At 32.8% G+C, this 18,756-nt stretch overlaps 2 protein-coding genes and 3 long non-coding RNA genes across 7 annotated transcripts in view; 2 read left to right on the top strand and 3 right to left on the bottom strand.

Moving 5' to 3' along the window:
- LOC124457419 overlaps window positions 1-18,756 on the top strand; it is a 20,203-nt gene extending 1,447 nt beyond the window's left edge. Inside the window, exons 2-3 of the long non-coding RNA XR_006952569.1 lie at window positions 8,793-8,799; window positions 18,611-18,756. This is a non-coding gene — a long non-coding RNA (uncharacterized LOC124457419). The remainder of the gene's footprint in view (window positions 1-8,792; window positions 8,800-18,610) is intronic.
- On the top strand, window positions 422-5,998 carry LOC124457414 (kelch-like protein 20). The gene is made up of 4 exons (XM_047007673.1): window positions 422-1,183; window positions 3,729-4,031; window positions 4,138-4,333; window positions 5,210-5,998. The coding sequence occupies exons 1-4, from the start codon at window positions 499-501 to the stop codon at window positions 5,697-5,699; spliced, it is 1,674 nt and encodes a 557-aa protein (XP_046863629.1). The 5' UTR covers window positions 422-498; the 3' UTR covers window positions 5,700-5,998.
- Window positions 3,427-4,085, bottom strand: LOC124457420. Its single transcript, XR_006952570.1, has 2 exons — window positions 3,968-4,085; window positions 3,427-3,838 (listed from the first exon to the last, which is right to left on the bottom strand). It is a non-coding gene; the product is annotated as an uncharacterized LOC124457420 (long non-coding RNA).
- LOC124457418 lies at window positions 4,468-5,400 on the bottom strand. The gene is made up of 2 exons (XR_006952568.1): window positions 5,315-5,400; window positions 4,468-4,680 (listed from the first exon to the last, which is right to left on the bottom strand). It is a non-coding gene; the product is annotated as an uncharacterized LOC124457418 (long non-coding RNA).
- LOC124457417 (ETS-related transcription factor Elf-4-like) lies at window positions 6,314-16,846 on the bottom strand. Of its 3 annotated transcripts, XM_047007679.1 has the most exons (10): window positions 16,563-16,832; window positions 14,902-15,007; window positions 12,946-13,099; window positions 12,195-12,224; window positions 11,295-11,336; window positions 11,087-11,134; window positions 10,553-10,645; window positions 10,387-10,434; window positions 9,244-9,300; window positions 6,314-7,583 (listed from the first exon to the last, which is right to left on the bottom strand). In XM_047007679.1, exons 3-10 carry the CDS (start codon window positions 13,052-13,054, stop codon window positions 7,288-7,290), a joined length of 723 nt encoding a protein of 240 aa, XP_046863635.1. In that variant the 5' UTR covers window positions 13,055-13,099; window positions 14,902-15,007; window positions 16,563-16,832; the 3' UTR covers window positions 6,314-7,287. The 3 variants fall into 3 exon arrangements, with proteins under 3 accessions (XP_046863635.1, XP_046863632.1, XP_046863633.1); XM_047007676.1 differs by lacking the exon at window positions 14,902-15,007 and having other exon boundaries at window positions 16,563-16,846; XM_047007677.1 differs by lacking the exons at window positions 14,902-15,007; window positions 16,563-16,832 and adding an exon at window positions 13,874-13,967.

Below are 18,756 nucleotides of genomic sequence, written 5' to 3'. Positions count from 1 at the left end.
TGCAAGTCTTCAAAAGCAGTCAACATATTGCAATATAAAATGAAAAATTTCACCTGTCATGCAAACGTCATATAACAAGTTATGTTCATCATAAATTAAAGAAATGATTGAAAATCATGAAAACTAATTGTTGTAGCAAAGAAAATGGTAATATTATAATTGAATTTATATGTTGAAACGTCAGTCAATAGCAATTTATTTGCTTTTTATTTTAGAAAGATGCGTAAATGTGTAATAAAAGTGGCAACAAATTTTAACTTGCTGGTTACTTGTTCTTTAATAATTAGCTATTGTGCCCTCTTTGGATTATTGTTATATAAAAAATACGAGTATCGTGAATCACTCAACGTGGACCTGCACGTTATTACACGTTAAAAACGTGGGCGTTTTGTTATTCTCAAGATCGTTTGCACGCAATATTTGACAAATGAATGAGCATGCTTGAACCTATAAACATGCTTTGTTCGATATTTTTCTATTTATAAAATAGATCAGAAAATGTCTTTGGAAAACAGCAAGGATGCTTTTCACTGTTCTTTAGTATTGAACAGTCTTTTTCAAATATATAAAGAAGGTAATTTGTGCGATATTTCCTTGGTTGTCGGTGAAAATGAAATCAAGTGTCATAAGGTAGTGTTGGCAGCAAACAGTCCATATTTCTACACTATGTTTACAAGTAATTTAATGGAGAGCACATTATCTAAAGTCGCCTTGAAAGAAGTTGATTACCAAGTCGTTCAACTCTTGGTTGATTACTGTTATTCTTCAACCATCCACTTCGATTCAACAAATGTTGAATCTCTTTTAAAAGCTGCCCATCTTTTGGGATTTGAGTCCATTGTGGCTAAATGTTGTCACTACATGACCTCACAACTTCAGCCAGCCAATTGTCTTGGAATCAGCAATTTTGCTGAAGTACATGGTTGTACCTCTCTTAGAGACTCTGCTTTGAACTTTGCTATATATAATGTTTCACAAGTTGCCAAAATGGATGAATTTTATCTGGCAACATTTGATCAAATTTCAAAGTTATTATCAAGTGATTTTTTAAATGTACCATCAGAAATGGATGCTTTTGACATTGCAATGTCCTGGGTTAATCATGATGCTGAATTTCGAAAAGGATTTTTGCCACAAATTCTAGAACTTGTGAGAATAGACTTGCTACCACCCAAAGTTATAGGTAAGCTGTTTTACATTAAATGTTATATTCCTTAGGTTATTTAAACCTGTCATCAATATTTTCCTTACTGAATTTTGGTCATTAAAGTAGTTTTGGTAACTTTATTGTGAATGTATTTTTAAATAACTACCTCCAGGGTCAGAGCTTTCATGATTGAGGGTTGTTTTTTCATATATTCAATGGTCCTTAATAAAGATGGATTTCAAAATAGCAAATACCATGGTGAATGATGATAATAACAATGTAACAGTTCTTAAAAGAACTGTTTTAACCAAAACACTTACCCAAATTGGTTAAAACAGTTCTTTTAAGAACTATTACCTTGTTATTATCACCATTCACCATGGTATTTGCTATTTTGAAATCCATCTTTAAGTTTGTCACCACTACAAAGTCTCTGGGCCTTGATAAATAATTTTCAACCTAACTTTTTTAATTCCTCAAATGAATTTCTCTGAAACGAAATTGGTGGGGCACAACTTAACATATGTATAAAATACGTATCCGATTAACATGCCTTGTATATTTTTGAAATAAAATGAATTCATTTCCACTGAAGATAGCATGATCATTAATCCAATCCGTGAACATTTCCTATAAAAACTTGTTTTTCATTTCAAATGAGTCAGTTCACTTTAAATCTCCTGAAATTATAGCCAATATATCTGATTCATTTTAGCTTGCTTATAAAATGTTGCTTGATTACTTCAACAACTTCCAGTAAAAATATGTACTTTAGTCCTTTGCTGTTTGTCCTCCAATGGAACAGCCTACGTACCTGTAGGTTGAGTTACTGGTATCTTAGCAAGAGTATTATAAGATATTGGACTATACCACAAAAAAACTTGCAAAGTCTAAGTTCACTTGTTTTAGCAAAATCTTGTCATGACTTTTCAAAATTTTATGGTAATATTCACAAGATCTTGCCATAATTGTTTTCTAGAATCTTCTTATATCTGTGCAATTTTTCATGAAAACTAAATTAATTCAAACATCAATAGATATATGTGTGAGCGGTAACGACAAGCCAAAACATGAATGTAGTAACAACCAAATTAAAAGTAATTTTTTACCTTCATTAAATTATCAACCAGTTTGTTGTTGTCGAGAAGAGGAAGGTATTAAAGTGAGATAAAAAAAGCAGTCTTTAACAGTACCAACATCATTTGTGTCTAAAAATTGTATGTAGTTTTTAATGCTTCCAATGTGCAACTAGTTTTTACCCATAATTATTTTTTATGTGCAGTTGAATGACATGGTGAATGACCTTTGATGCTTTCTGCTATTAGCAAATAGTGCATGATGTTTTGTAGTATTTTCAATAAGTTTTCAACAAAAGCACAATATTTAAAGCCAAATACTTTACATATGAATATTTAAGAAAAGGTTTAATCACATACAAAATGGAGCATATCATTCATGTTACAACTTCTTTCCTCATTATTACAATCTTATTTTCATAATCTCTTTCATTTGTCGTGTAAAACCCTGTGTAAATTTGTCTATATCCATCTACCATTGGTTATTGGTGTTATCATTTGCTACATCTTTGTGAAATGGGCATGCTCAGATAATATTTCTGATAAATTAAGACCAGCTTGTTACTCTCGTAGTAATGCACACAAACAACATTTGCATGTTATCTAGGTATCTGCTTTTTGGTTTGTTTCCCTAAGTGTTTATTCAAACTCAATACCACGATAAACATTATCGGCCTGGTTTGCTCCGACCTTTTGTAAATCAACCATATACATTACACCATTTAAAAAATCGCTCGCAAGTAAACTGTAGACTACAAGACAACTAGTGGTTACTTGAACTATAACTTGTGATAGGTTTTATGTAGTTAGGATACGACTATGTACCTGGAGGTTACTGGAGCTTTACTAGTGTCAATTAGTTTTCAGATCGTGGATATGACTCAGTGCGCGCGTGTCAAGCCGAAACCGTGTAGAATGAGCAAAGGTTGTTACTGGATGTCATGATTAATGCAAAAACAAGGCGAAAATGAAATTGCCTGTTTTTGGTAAAGTAACATTAGTTCCGTTTTTTTTGTTTTTTGTGAGTATAAATTACAGACTGAGGGCTTAAAACATTTTTCATTTTGAAGGTAAAATAGACATGACTCTAGGCTCTTTTTGAATAAAATTTTAAAGGAACTGGATGATGAGAAATATAGAAAAACACCGTAATAATATCATATTCACAAAAGATTTGGCATTTATGCTTTTTTTTTAAGGATATTTTTCTTAATATTATGAAATCCTGGGGAACTTTCTTGCTAAATGGGGAATATCCACGAAACATAAATATAATTTTTCACAATTTTACCTCTTGAGAAGAATGTTGCTGAAAGTTGAAATAGTTTTGAAAATAAATAACAAGTCTTTTGCTTGTTAAATTCGTTGAGGCTTTGCCGTATTTTATGATTTTAGCGCTAAGATTTATTAGCTTTATGTTGGTTAGAATTACTGCAGTATTAATTCCATAACAGTATCCATTTAATTCAACTCCAGACTTATTTACTGTTGATTAATGTTTTCAGTTGACTGCATCGAGAAAAACCAGCTGATTGCGTCAGATCCTGTGTGTTTGCAGACTATCAATAAAGTGAAGACGACTCAATTGCTGCCAGAACTTTTAGATTTACATTCTCTAGTAATAAAAAGAGAGCGTCAAACCGATAAATATCTATACGTTATCGGCGGTGAAATACACAGCTTTATTTATAACACTGTTGATTGTTACGATTTTAATAATGACAGATGGACATCCCTTGCTAACCTCAACATTCCAAGAGATGGTTTGGGCGTGGCCACGTATGGTGGTCTGATATTTGCTGCAGGAGGTATGAGACGTGTGGGGAATTTTTAGTGGAAAATTGTCTTGTGTGCAGATTGACGCGATCAACGCAAATTTGTAACCAATTTATAATGATTAATTTTTACGTACAGGTTGTGACGGTGCGGTTGCTTTAGAATCTGTGGAGTGTTATCATCCAAGGGAAAATTCTTGGAATTTCGTCAAACCAATGGCGAATAACAGGCATGCTTTCTCTTTGGTTGAAATGCAGGGATGGTTGTATGCTGTCGGTGGTAGTGATTTCTTTCACACAGAATTTGACACCGTTGAAAGATATGATCCGGTCAGGTAGGAGAATTGTATAATGTTAAATGAATGAAGTAATGACAATTAGTTTATGAAAAAAAGATGTGTAAAGGGTATTTCATTTTGTTCTTGAAAAGATCCCACTAGTAAATTTTTTTTGAATACACTCTTTAGGATATGGTGCCATAGCAGTTGATGAACAAATAGATTACATTTAACCGTTGTTTATATACAACTATAGATGCACGGGTATGACGTCATTTTTCACTTCAGTTTTAATTTGTTTTGTATAATAAAATCAAAAAAATTTCCAAGATAAACTGGCATACTTTTTTTGTCCACCACGAACTTAAAAAGTCATGGTTTTCCAGATTTCACGCTTGCATGTTCTATAGAATTGAAGAAATGCTATTAACTACAATCCTTGACCAGACGACAAATTTATGAGGTATAAAATAAAAGATAATCCGAAAAAGGACATCTTGTAAACTTAAATTCAAGCTATCAAACAAGACAATTGAAAGTGTAGTATTTCGGTTTCATTTTAAAACCATCATCAGACAATCACAAAACCACCATCACCAGTCACGTGCTAGAATCTGATTGGCTAACAGAATAAACAAGCAATGATTGATCACTTTTGTTGAAATTGTGTTATCGATGACGAAGTACAAATCAACGTTTGAAAACCGGATTTTTCCTTTTTTTCCTCAAGTACGTTAATAGCTTCAACTAGGTATTCTTAATGGTTTCATTTGCTCATTCAATGATAGATTCAGGTAAATATGCAAATAATTTTGCATTAGTTTTTGTGACGTCAATTCCATGCGTATGTACGCTAATGGATAATAGCTTTCGATCAATAAAATTGCTGAAATTCTTTTGGTTATTATATAAACTTTTATACTTCCTATCTAGAGATTGTTGGCTTGAGGTGACTCCAATGATCACAAAACGCGAGGGTCTACAGGTGACATCACTTAATGGTGCTCTTTATGCTATTGGTGGAGATAACGGACTTACAATATTAAGCTCAGTAGAGCGTTATGATCCAAGAGTCGGCTATTGGAATGTTTGTCAATCCATGTGTTATAAACGGCGGTATTTTGGTTCAGCAGTACTAAGAAATCAGATTGTTGTACTTGGTGGTAGTAATTGTGACGAAGATCATAACTCAATGGAAATGTTTGATATGCGAATGAATCGCTGGCTTCCACTTCCGCCATTACCCACAAGACGGGAAAGTCCGGCTACAGCAGCTATTGGAAATAAGTTGTATGCGATTGGAGGAGCTTTCATGAATGAAGAGACAGATTCAATAGATGTGTACAATGCTGTGGAGAACAAATGGGATTCATTTACCCCATTGCCGCGTGCCATGGAAGGTATGTGTGCGGCAGTGCTATAGTACCAATAGGAGAACCATGTCCTTGTGCCAAGTTGTTCAACGACGTACCCTAATCGAAACATCCAAACAAGAAGATGATTTGACTAAATTGAAATATTTTTTCACCGATACGTTAGACATTAAACCTAGTTTTGTTATCGCAAATCAACGTTTTTACTGATATATCACTTTAATGTTTGTTTTTTTTATGATATGTCTATCGCTCGAAGCAATGATAATTTTGTGCCTTTTTTTAAATTAGTCCACATCATACATTGTACCTTGTGTCAAAAATAAATTTTATTTGTTTCAGTTGTGAATTTAGCACTGTCGTGAGTTAAAAAGTGCCGTATTTGGCTGACGGGTATAAAACTTTTTTCCCTGTGATTCCAACAGTTGTTGTGATTTAGTCGGATAAAAAGATTGGCTAGCAGTCTATAAAGAAGGCGTGTTTGTTTTGAGAAAATATCTTGGGTTTCACCTTACTTCACGGAAACATGACAGAGCAAAGCTCGCCTGTGAAGAGAGAAAGCGTGCTTCTATCTGCGATAAAGTGTTTTATAATAGGGCTTTTGTTGGTTTAACTACAGAAAGTGGCGATTCTGCGAGAATTCCAGATAAATAGTACTCAGAACTTGTTTAATTAAGAATTTTTATTGTTGGAATTATTTACATAATGATAAAAACAATAAACATGTATTTACATAACGATTAACTTAATAATAATGATTAACTTAACAAACAACAACCAATCGAGAAGATGAAATAGTTAAAAAACGTTGAAAACTAATTTTTGCAAAAAAATATATTGAATCACAGTTTATATGAAAAAAACAGGACTTTCGCGAAATACACTTAATCAAACGCAACACATAAAATATAGGACAGGGAAGTGGTTTACCTATTTCATGGAAGATTTGGAAAAAAATTATTAAACATAAGCAGCTTGGCAATCAAAATAGACAATAAAAACTTCATTCTTGAGGTAAAAACAATCAAATAAAGGGGATGGGGGGTAGTGGTCAACAAGGCCATTTGCGTTAATCAGATAAGGGATTTGTATTTTGCACATTGTATTTTGTTGCTTGGTTAAGATTGTCTCACTGTGAATCAATGTCTATAAATTATCACTAAAAGGTAATGTATAAAGTTAGGGACTTCAAAGCTTTTATTTCCAGTCAGGTTTGACGGAATAATATTCAAACTAAATTATGTGTTGACAATCAACGTCAAGATTTGACAAAATGTTGTTTAAAACAACTTTGCTATAAAGTTGCATGCATAAAATAAAATGTCCACTGGAATAAAATTTTATAGAAAATGCGATGTAAACTTGAAAAAAAATTAGCTTGGTTGGACAAAACATGTTTGGATCGCTATTTCTTATTTTTCCAAGCGAACTATTATCATCGTAACTATATTTCGACTTACATGAAATAGTATACCAAAAATTACATAACTTTACATGAATAACAGTGCTCGAATCAAAACTTTACTTACGTTAATGGATACACGTTAAATTTTTCGTTTCTTTAAACATCAGTGAGGCTTTCAAACATGTTTCGTTCAAGCAGCTGAACAACGTTAGACGTTTCTTGTAAAAATCAACTCAGCTACTTTTATATTCATACACAGACTTACAAAACTTATAGGTCAGTCTTTCGCCAGTGACTTTTTGTAAAATATTCTTACTGTAATAATATCGAAGAGCTCGACTGAGCTTATCATACGTCATATTCTTTCGTTTCTTTTGTATTCCCCATAGTCTGGCGACAGAATGGTGATCATTAAGTTTAAAGATACCTTCAGGATGGTTCTTCCATTCAATGTATTTGCTGTTGAATTTCTTGCAGTTTAGTAGACTTTGCAAAAACTCCCATAGATATTGACATTGAAATTTCGAAACTAAGCAAAATAAAAATAACGTTTTGGAATCATGGCTCAATAGTATCGTGATAGAAAGGCACACGCTTTAAACAGTGTATAAAGCTGAATTTTATGGATCAAAAAATGGGAAAAATTCCTGTCTCCCTACGTGATACTGAAAGGTTTTTAGTGGTGTACTTGCTAAATGATGAGAGCCCATCGTATATATATATGTAAAAATTACAAATCCCGTTGGTTAAGGGTGATTTGACAAGCGTGATTTACAACGATTGGAAGCCAACAGGTTTAACTGCAATAGAAAAAACAGGTACGTATCGCAGACACGCCTGTAGGCTCTCAAATATTTGCCCACAAAATAAAATAAATTGATGTGCATTGTTCAAATATTAGCTATTATATTAACGTCAAACTTTAAAAGTGTTCGACATTTTAAAATGGAGATTTGTGTTACTGTTCAGAGAACTTAGCTGTCATAACCCTTTTTTTGGGTTGGCCGCTGCGCATACGCGGCTAACAACTCAGCTATCGATAAAGAGTCATTCCGACTGTCATAATCGTCGTTGATAAACAGATGTACGAACGTCGCTTTCTCTGGAAAATGTCGCGGATTGCTTTGCTAACATTTTTTATTTGTCATTTTATTTGTCCTCTTCATTGATTACAAACTAACTTCCGTGATAAGTTGACAAATGATGATGTTGCATCCGTGGCAAAAAAAAAATTCAATAAAAGCTATGTATTTAACGCAAAGGTAATTGTGAGAATACACTTTACGATGTCATAGTCACGTGACATGCAATATATATTAGGTCGTCGGGTAAATGCAAAAATGGTTTGATTATTACTCGGCCATTTTACAGAAGAGTATAAAAAAAAAACTGTTTTTAAAAACCAAACAACATTGGTAAAACTAATATGAAATAGTTATGTAAAATTATTTGAGCTAATTTCGTTAATCCCTTTCCTTTTACCGCCACTGATGTCACAGGTTACCACATGTAGTCAATGCGTACCTATCTTTGCATTTGCCGCGCGTATGAATAACATTCATATGTATATTACGTGGATCGCGCAATACTTATTAAATTTGAAGCAGGAAGGCGACCATATTGAGCAGTCCCACTTCACGAGGTTGACGTACAAAGTATATCAATTTCTACTATGAAAATTGCGAGAAGCGTCTCTTATGGCGCATCGACAAAACTGCTACGTATTTTCTTTAACGAGATTAAGTGTAGGAAGCAGTTGTATTATTAAGAAAGGAGTTTTTTTCAAAAATTTCGTAACACTATTTGAGACATAATATCGCAAGAGAATGCTTCTAGCTTCACGTTGAAAGATTTTTTAGGGTGTATATATGCAATGCGCTCCAAAATTCATTGCTATCGTGGCTCTTTACGATAGATTATTATTGTGAGTGGGACTGTAAAATATGACGGCGCATCTAATTATAACTCTCTACTTCCGGCTTCAAATTTTAGCACAAACGATATTGGGAATGCACGATGCCACGATCCATGTAATATACACATCAATCATGAAAAATAGAACAAAATGGTTAGCAACGCATGCGCAGTGGCTAACAACGAGCAATTGACACGAATAAAAGATGTTCATAAGTTCTAATTTGTTTACGATGAAAAATGATTGTGTGTGAGTAAAACATTAAACTACGTACCAGTATCTTCCTCAGACTCATCTGCGTTGTCAACTGTAACGGTAACAGCTGGTAGTTCTACAATTGATAAAAGAAAACATATATAATTTTTGCTAACCTTGACATCCCAATAATTGTATAACATTTTAAGTATTCGTGTGATTATTTAAAGCACCTTTTGTGTCAAATTAAGCATTCTTAAACACTCATTGATCAAAAGTTACAGAGTAAATATTTCTAGAACTTCGTGTGTTATCGCATAAACTTTAAGAATCGTACTATTAAATGAAGATGTGATCTTCGCACTTTGCCGGACAATTTAAGCAATTGTTTCTAAACAATATAGAACATGTCGTTGAAAAACATGTCGTTGAAAATTTAGGTGACTCAACGGGATTCCGTTGAGTCACGTGAATTTTTCAGGTTCATGAGACAATTGCTTAAATTGTCCAGCAAAGTGCGAAGATCATATCTTCATTTAATTTCAAACACCGCACTGCATATAACATTGTTTCAATCGTACTATTGTTGCTCAACGCAGTGCAGGATGTCTCAAAAAACTGCTCAAACCAGTCCACAATTAGATTTTCTATAGTTCAGCAGTACTTGATCCCTAAAATGCTGTAAGCGCAGTTGAATACAATAATACATACGTTATGCGGTTGCTTACAGTAAAGATGAGCAGTTTTTTAAGACACTGTACTTTAAAATTAAAGCAGCAGTTTTTGTTTGTTTTCACCAATTATAGAGTTTAGTGTCGACTTTCAAATTTTTGTATAAAGTTGTTTCGTTTAAGAAGAACTTGATAATGCAGAACATAAATGAATGAATAGGGACGCTAATTGAGGGGTGGTGGGGTGAATATCCATACATTCAGCTAAGCTTGACATATATGAATTCTTGGCACTTTTAATTTCAAAAAAAATTAGCAGGGCGGAGCCGATTATATGAATATTCATCATTTGACGTAATGCATATGTGACAACACGCTCACTTTTGACATAGTCAGTATTAATTTATCATAGATCAAACTGTTAATTACGACACTGGAGTAAATAAAAACACGTAGAGGGGTAGTCAGAACTTTAATTGGGGGGGGTCATATTAAAAGGTTATTTTACGTACTTAAAAAATATATTTGTGTAGGTATACGATACGACTTACTATCTAGACGCCTTAAGTTTGTTTTTCCTCGTTTACCAGACGGTTTTTCTAAAAAAATCAAAAATTTTCAATATTTTTCTCTAAAGCATATTGGTTAATATTAACAAATAAAAAGTTTGCAAATTACTTCTGAGATATTATGAATGAGCAACATGAAAATTATTACTTTTATGTTCTTCAATCTCTTCCTCTATTCCAGAGTCATAGTTAATATCAATGCTGAGAGATGGGGGCTCTATATTTGAGACGGCCTCAATTCCTGAAAAGAACAACTTCGATTTCAATGACACTGTCTAAATAAGAAATCTAGCAAATCGACGCTAAAGGGCCAATAAAAACTGTTTTTTGCAAGGGCCAAGAAATTTAACTTAAAGAAAAGGTTAAAGAAGGGAACAAAATTATAACTGACGGGCTTTTCTTGCTTTTACAAGTAATAAATAGATGCATTCACAAATTACTCAAGTATAGATTAATTGCTAATGTTGAGCGAGAGCAGCAAAATTATAAACGTTTAAATGTTTTTGATGAAAATTTTTCAGTAAATATATAAAAACAATTTGGTCTTACCACAAGCCATCTAACTAAGCAATGAAAAAGATGGGTGGAGACTTGGAAAATGATATGCATTATTGGGAATTGTCGAATATTCTTGATAAAGTATACCACATATCAACTCTCACTTCGAAATTACGAACTTTACCTGGTATGTTAAAAATACTGATTTCGTCTTCTTCGCTAATCAGACGATCTACACAAAAGAAAAAAAACTAATGATGCACAAATTTTTCATTTTAGTTAAAATGAAGTCAACATGATAATAATCAAGAAAGGAACAAGCAAAAAGAGCTGGAGCATGTTAGCTGGTAGGTAAACCCAAGTGATATATAGAGAAGTGATTTTTCACTAACCTGCAGTACTTTGGACTTGAACTACCTGATCAAAACGAGTATCTACAATGAATATTAAAAAATTGACAATCTAACTTTGATTGTTTTATAAAGTATTGAGCGAATAAAAGTACTCGCCGTTTATCCTGCAGAAATATTTCTGACATGGAATTTGAGTTTACTTACTGTTACAACAATAGATTTATAAAGAAATGAATCATTATGTTTTTAAATCTACAATTCACTAGCGGACCGGCTACACCCCAGGTAAACTCAAAACTCAAACATGCTCTTCTCAAACAAATTGATCACATTAAAATATATTCAACTGTAATAATTTACTAATAATTCAATTCAGGCTATTTAGTAACTTTATATCTTTAACATCAAGTATATATCGTTTACTGAGCACGGCAACTTTATATCTGTAACATCAAATATATATAATTTACTGAGCACGGCAACTTTATATCTGTAACATCAAGTATATATAATTTACTGAGCACGGCATACGCATGTTGATCCGGGCATGCATATTTACTTTTTTAAAATGTTCTGTTTATATGAAATTTTTAATATTTATTGCGTTACGAAGAAATTGTGGGAGCAAATATAGTAATGTTTTCCATTCATATGATTTTTCTGACATTGAATTTTTATTTTTGCCAAGAAAACAAAGCCTGGATTTGCCAGGACTTGTAAATGTTCATTAGTTTCCTCTAAGTACTCTTTAAGAGACTTTAAGCTCATCAGAAGGATTAAATATTTATTTCGACAGTTAAGTCGATATTGTTTATTCACGTGTTCTTCATTCAGAAAATGTCCCGGATTAAGAATTTAAAGCACATTGACCGTCATAGTTATTTTTAACGGTAAGTGCAATACAATATAATTATAATACAAAACATAACAAAATCTTACCTTGAAAAGGTCCGGTGCATGGATCATCATCTGGCACAAAAATACAAGAAAACGATATAAAGCTACAATGACGCATATTTGAATAAATGAAAGCTTAAAGTTTTTACGTATCAAATCAGTCTATTTCAAACAAATTTCACACGTACACATGCAAGGCGCATGCGTCAACTATCATAGAGTATAAAAACATTAAAGAGGTAAGAGAATCAAATGAAATCTTCAAGTTAGAAAATCTACTTAACTTAAAAAAATACAACGGATTTCCATGAAGTTCTTTGAAATTTAAATGGTCGCCATTGATCTATTTATGTTACTTAATTGGGTTCTGGCAGTGAAAGTCAGCCTGACCAAACTTTTCTGATCATTAAATTTTTGCTAACTAATATTTAATTCCTTTGAAATTTTAATGTATTGACTGAATTGATGTTGTTACGTCAATATTTCTTATAGTCTTGAACTTAGGCTTGCCAAAAGGAAGTGTAAAAACTACTTAAACGGAGGCTATTCTTCAGAATAATAACGTTAGAAACTAATGCCACAGGCTTTCCCGCATGTCTTCAGAAAAAAACGTGCGAATTTGTCGGGTTAATATGAGATGATAATCACGATATGCCATATCATGGCACTTGTTGACCATGGCAATGCCAGTGACGAAAGATGTGACTTTATACGCACAAATATCAATTAATCAGAGTTTCTTAATCATTTTTAGGTATAAATTAAAGAATAGAAATGATAAACAAGCGCTTACATTCTAAGCTAGATGTTTGGGATTGCATTAAATCTTGAATAGTGTCCATGGTAACCGTCGTGGCAACTAACGGCGGGGCACTGGGACTAGCACCAATTCCATTCGACATTTCTTTTTTCACCGCTTTTATGATCTTTGCATCAAACTCATCCTCCTTAAAAGCCAAAACAATTTTTGAACTGGATTAGAGACTAAATATAAATACTAAAAAGAGCCTTGTAATGCCAACCAAATTAAAGCACAACAACCCTAAAAATTGAGTATACCATGACTGTGTATTATTTTACCAACACATCTCACATCTCTTTGCAAACAAATAGCATACAACGCCCAAAATATTTAAATTGAAACAAATTTAAAATCTACAAATATTTGGTACTTAAAATTTAATGTCAACGTAAAAGTCTGTCAACTATTGCTTAAAAGTTAAAACTACGATCAAAGTTAGAAGGTCAAGTTGTAGATTGTATTTGTAATATCTGTTGAAATACAGAGCATCATACTCCATGCCATAAACAAGATTTAATTAAAAGTTGACATACACCAGGAGGGATAAGAACAAGCAGAGCCCAGAATTGTAAATAGAGATGCATTGTTCTTGATTAAAGATAAATATTTCATAATCTTAGCAAACAATGAGCGATTTCGACACACTAAATTATAAATATTTCATGTTGTCAAATAGTTTATCCCGATCTTTCCGACCATACTTTGTCAGGTCAATTAGACTGTAATATAAGAATATGAAAGAGTTCTGTAATAATTACGGTTTATGTTCAACAACGAACAGAAGCGTTTGCTTTCAATTTTTAAATAACTTCAGTACCACGACAAATTCGTCGACCATAGTTCGCATTGTCACATTTTAACATTGGTTTGAATTTGTGAAAGCAAAATATCTTAACCCAAAGGAACGAAAGAAACTGACCTTTCTGCAAATATGCCCTTCTTTCAAATGTTACACCCACAAAATATTAAAATCACGCAAACATTTCACGCAAAAAGTTCTGAGAAATTTGACCTGTATTTATTCCTTATTTGCCAGATATCTCATACTTCAGGTCACATCTAATAGAAATCTGATCATATTAAAGGTCATACGTCAACCGTCTATACCATTGATTTAGTATACTCTTATATTAGAAGTCTTCAAACGAAATAAAAATTCACTTAGATTTTAATCGCCTACCGAGTACTACATGGCTTAGAAATGGTAAAAATTTCGCTTTATACTGTCTAAAGGTATCACATAAAAATGTCGGAAATATATGTGTACATAAATACGACGTGTCAGTCACACAATGTGGCAACGTCGTAAGCAAATAAAAAGACTATTTAAAGTTCGAAAAATTCTATTAGTTATCAGTCGTATTTTATGTATACGGTATTTTCATTAAATATTTCAGTTATATAACAATACAAGAACAGTTTAATATACTATAGGTATTTTAGTGCATGATCATCATTAAATAAGACGTGATCGCGGCGTGATCTTAACGTTTGAAAGATTGTCAAAAGATGGATATAATTATATAAATGGTATAACTCAAGCAGGATTGAAAATTAAACTTCCTTGGTCTAATTAATAAGATTGCGGCAGATTTACAATGTGTTGACAAAATGCTTTGGCTTGTTCGGTCATATCTTGAAAATAATACAATGCGAACATATATGATCTATTTCCTCAGCAAGACAAAGTAAAATGTCGCCGTCTTTTGTTTTCATTTAATTCGAATACATAATTTTGAGATAATTATATCAAAAAGATGATGTACAGTACGTATGGAGTTACAATAAGCATGATATTCTACTAGTCATTCTTTAAATAATAAAATAGCACTTATGTTTTTTTTGTGCAATGTGTACATTAGTCACTCATAATCTATAATTTAATGTGATTCGCAGTTTATGGTCTTGTATTATTGTACAAAATATTTACGTATATGAAACAAGTACCTTTCTGTAAGACAGACTAGTTCCTTAAGGCGTAAAAACATCTCATGAGCATTTCGCGTTAAATTCAACCAATTGCTTCTTTTTTTACTTAAGCCCACTCATAAAACTACAAATAAATTCAAGATATTGTATTTGTTTACATGACACTCCCTGTGCACCTCTCCTCCTGAAAGTAACGAAGAAGCAAGATGCCGATAACTAGCTGTGAGGCCAATATTTATAACGAATGAACGACATTTGATACAAAATAAGAATAATTTAAAACATTAGTTGCCGCGCAGACAAGACTTCGACCGCTTATCATGGGTTTTCAGTCAATGATCGTGTTTGGGGAAAAAACTGATAAAACAAATTTAGTTTTCATGACTTTTATAAAAGTCGGAAGTCCTGATAATTTCAGCACAGGCTAAAACATCGTTGACAAAAAAAACCCTGTGTAGCTATTAAAATCATTTATGCAACAAGTCGATAAAAACGGCCGTACAATTCCGGAAGGGCCCGCAAACCTTCGGTAAGAAAATGTCAAAGTCTTGACTCAAGTGAACGATACACGTTTAAGTAAAACATATATGTTTAAAATTTGCATAAGCTAGTTCTAATAACATGAGAATACTCGAGTTCAAAGTTATCATTTCCGATTAAATTCAAATATCTCATAAAAGTTTGACAATTATATGGTATAGACGTATCGTAATATAAACATTTGGCATGATTTACGAAATTACAAGCAAATGAGACCCTTAATGCGATATGCGTCATTGAATTAGTAATTATTAATGACAAACTATCCTCACGCGTTTCAAATATCATTTATACGGATATTCGTTGTAAATTGCAATGGATATTATCACTTTTAAATTATGATTTCAATTCTCGACGCTCTACGTAATTTGGGCAACAAGCATATTAAATATTACACTAGTACACCTGGTAAAATATGCCCAGTATGTTGTCCTATCTTTGTTACACAAAAATATGCAATCGCCTGAATTTATCAGACAAGAGGTCAAGAATCAAACTTTTGGCGATGTAATTTGAACCCTCTTAAATAGTATAGATACTTCCATTCGATATAAAAGGCAGGGATGACTTGTACAACTGAAATTTTTGAAATCTCAAAGATACGTGCGTCGGCATTGTATTTGTGCATTGAACCGACGTCTTTGGTATGTCGCATTTTGTGTAAAGTCATTTAAATCTAACATAAAAATCGAACAATAAAAAGAACATGAAACGTGTAGATTAGAACTTAGACTCGGTAATATTCTTATGATAACGTTAGCACAGTTGTGACTTAACTAGTAAGTGAAATAAAGTTTAAACAGCTTTTAGTTACATGTTATGACAAACCTCCATAATATAAACAATATCGTCAACTGAACACGAAGATTAATATTTCATTGAAGTTACACCGTGAAATTGATACTTAGTTGCGAATACGATCAACATATACTAAGAATCAAAAATTGTACTTAAGACTACTTATGCAGCTAAATTAAACGAAATTTGAATGAATGGGGCTTGTATTATTCAAAACAAACAAACAAGACAGTCAATTCAATATATAGCAATATGAAGATAGATAGCATACTTTACGATATATTCTAAATACAACACTACCGTTTGATTAAATTACGATAGACTTTACGTATTGACCTCACCTGGTACAGAGGTAGGTTCACAAATGAGAAATAATTTTGCATCACGTTGGCTTGTTCAGACATATTCATTGGAGCATTAAATGTCATAAATCCAGCAACACCTAAAAAGACTTTCTTTGATTTTGCCCTTATCGCAATCAATTACGATTTAATATGGTCGAGATTCCCTCGTATAGCACTTTCTTATGCGACTTATGGTTGGAGGCAAATCGTGATGTTGTACTGAATATTTTTTAAGAATACCAACAAACAATTCATTAATTGGGTGCAGTCGTATTAATAAGGGTTTTTCCTAGAAGAACGAGCCTAAACTTATTCAATCTTATTGGCTGAATATTTAAAGTCCACCATATATGGTTAAAGGTCAAACACAGATCATCTCGTGACATGCAACAACCAATCATGATTTCGCTGTTGCTGTTTTGTATTTAAAGCGTGGGAGTAGGCGGGAAAAAACCTCATTTGACAATACCTACGTAATCGTAGGTGTTTCGTGATCACGGGACTTTCAACTATTGTTTTCGAGACGTAAAAAGGAAACCAATATAGAACAATAAAAGGGAAACAATCACACATCGATAGAGGGAAGTTGATATTGTCTTTGCTAGTAAAGAAATATTGCGAGAAATAAGACTCTAACTTCCACATTCATTAATCCGTGTAAATTTTTTCCAGTTTCTTGCTTATTTTCGAATGAAATTAGTGCAGTGAAGCACCATTAAATTTTGATTTTAATGGACATCGACTTAAAAGATTACAGTGAAATTTTTCCAGTCACAGATACACAAAGAATGAGATTTATTTAGTATTTGAATTTTACTATTTGGACCAAAGATATAAAACGTGTGATTTGCATTGGCAATCCACAGTACGGGAAGCTGGAGTAAAGGGCTGACTTCCAAGTGTGTGTAACACAACCTGCTGCGCCTACACACCAAAAACCAATGAAACTTGCGAAATCAACTATAATATTAATAAAACTTCAAAAATGCAAACACGTGATTAAGTCCAATAATATTGTTGTTTCTTCTTTGTTCGTTGCGTGTATTATTTATAGTTCTTACATTATCACTTTATATAGTCATTTCTTAGATTTACTGTAAAATTAATGACGGGAAATGAAATTTTAAAACTTTTACGTGTTAATGTATCAACGTTGTGGGGGATATGTCAGTCAAGGACAGTCGAGAAGTGTTCACTGAATACTCGGCCAAATCGGTGAGCACTTTTGTCCTTTACTCTTCTTCCCTCTCACGGAGGGAAGACCAACTCAGCATGTCACCAAAGTTGACGATTTCTTCGGTTTCCCCGTTGTAACAAACTCTCATTGACCTAAAAGTTACTATCGCGAGAAAGTTGTATCCTTATTTAACCTTTGAAAGATTTCCTTTCCCTGCAGTGAAGCAAGCAAGACAAAATTCGAGATTGTTTTAATGTGTAATATTTTTGTTGCATGTTACATTTTATCATTTCTGCTACAAGCTTGTTCCGTAGAAAAATTTTCTTCTCCATAAATTAAATTTTAACAAGACTCGGCTTCGCGCTTTACAAAAATGTTGGTGAGAAACAAACAGCATTCTTTTTGCTCTCATTTCAAAAGTTAAATTGAAATATTTGCAATTGCCGAATTTACTGGTGATACAGCAATTTCAGCATAAAGGTGGTAAGAAATGAAGATTTGTCATAGAAGAGGCGTAGTATCTTGCTTTTGCAGGGTTGTAAACAAATGGTGTGATAATTTTTCTTTTCTAACTTTTTGATCTAAAGCATATCTTTATATAAACAATTGTGAAACTCTTCAGAAAAGTTTTTGAAGAATACATACAACTGTTAAAATATAGTTGTGAGTTGTGACACTTGAATGTATGTAAGTTACTTGAGAATTAGTTATTCTTCTTTTTGTTTGCAAAGATTTATCCTCCAGCAAAATACATTTTCTCTATGATATTCATTGCCAAATGTCTTTGTATTATGTGACTATGCTGGGTTGTTTTGGTATGAATTATGCTGTCTGAACATTTTTCAAACTGGTGAATTAGATTAGATAGACTTTATTTGAAGAGGGGGACACGTAACAGCTGAAAAGCTGACAAACCTGTGGCCCTCTAACTAGATTATACAGGATTACAAAAAACTGATAATGAAAAAATATATAAATAATTACAAAATTCTATGATAAAAATAGCCGGACATA

The sequence above is a fragment of the Xenia sp. Carnegie-2017 genome, unplaced genomic scaffold, assembly GCF_021976095.1.
Source record: "Xenia sp. Carnegie-2017 unplaced genomic scaffold, XeniaSp_v1 HiC_scaffold_6, whole genome shotgun sequence".
NCBI lineage: Eukaryota > Metazoa > Cnidaria > Anthozoa > Malacalcyonacea > Xeniidae > Xenia > Xenia sp. Carnegie-2017.
Note: the sequence above shows the minus strand (reverse complement) of the source record. Positions and strands in the feature narration are given on the sequence as shown.

Coding starts and splice junctions, on each gene's coding strand:
- LOC124457414 (XM_047007673.1), top strand. CDS start 499: ATGTCTTTGGAAAACAGCAAGGATGCTTTTCACTGTTCTTTAGTATTG. Junction 1,184..3,728: donor GCTACCACCCAAAGTTATAG/GTAAGCTGTTTT, acceptor TAATGTTTTCAG/TTGACTGCATCGAGAAAAAC. Junction 4,032..4,137: donor TCTGATATTTGCTGCAGGAG/GTATGAGACGTG, acceptor TTTTACGTACAG/GTTGTGACGGTGCGGTTGCT.
- LOC124457417 (XM_047007676.1), bottom strand. CDS start 16,649: ATGACATTTAATGCTCCAATGAATATGTCTGAACAAGCCAACGTGATG. Junction 10,646..11,086: donor CAGTATTTTTAACATACCAG/GTAAAGTTCGTA, acceptor TGTTCTTTTCAG/GAATTGAGGCCGTCTCAAAT. Junction 7,584..9,243: donor TGAGTCTGAGGAAGATACTG/GTACGTAGTTTA, acceptor TATTTTGCTTAG/TTTCGAAATTTCAATGTCAA.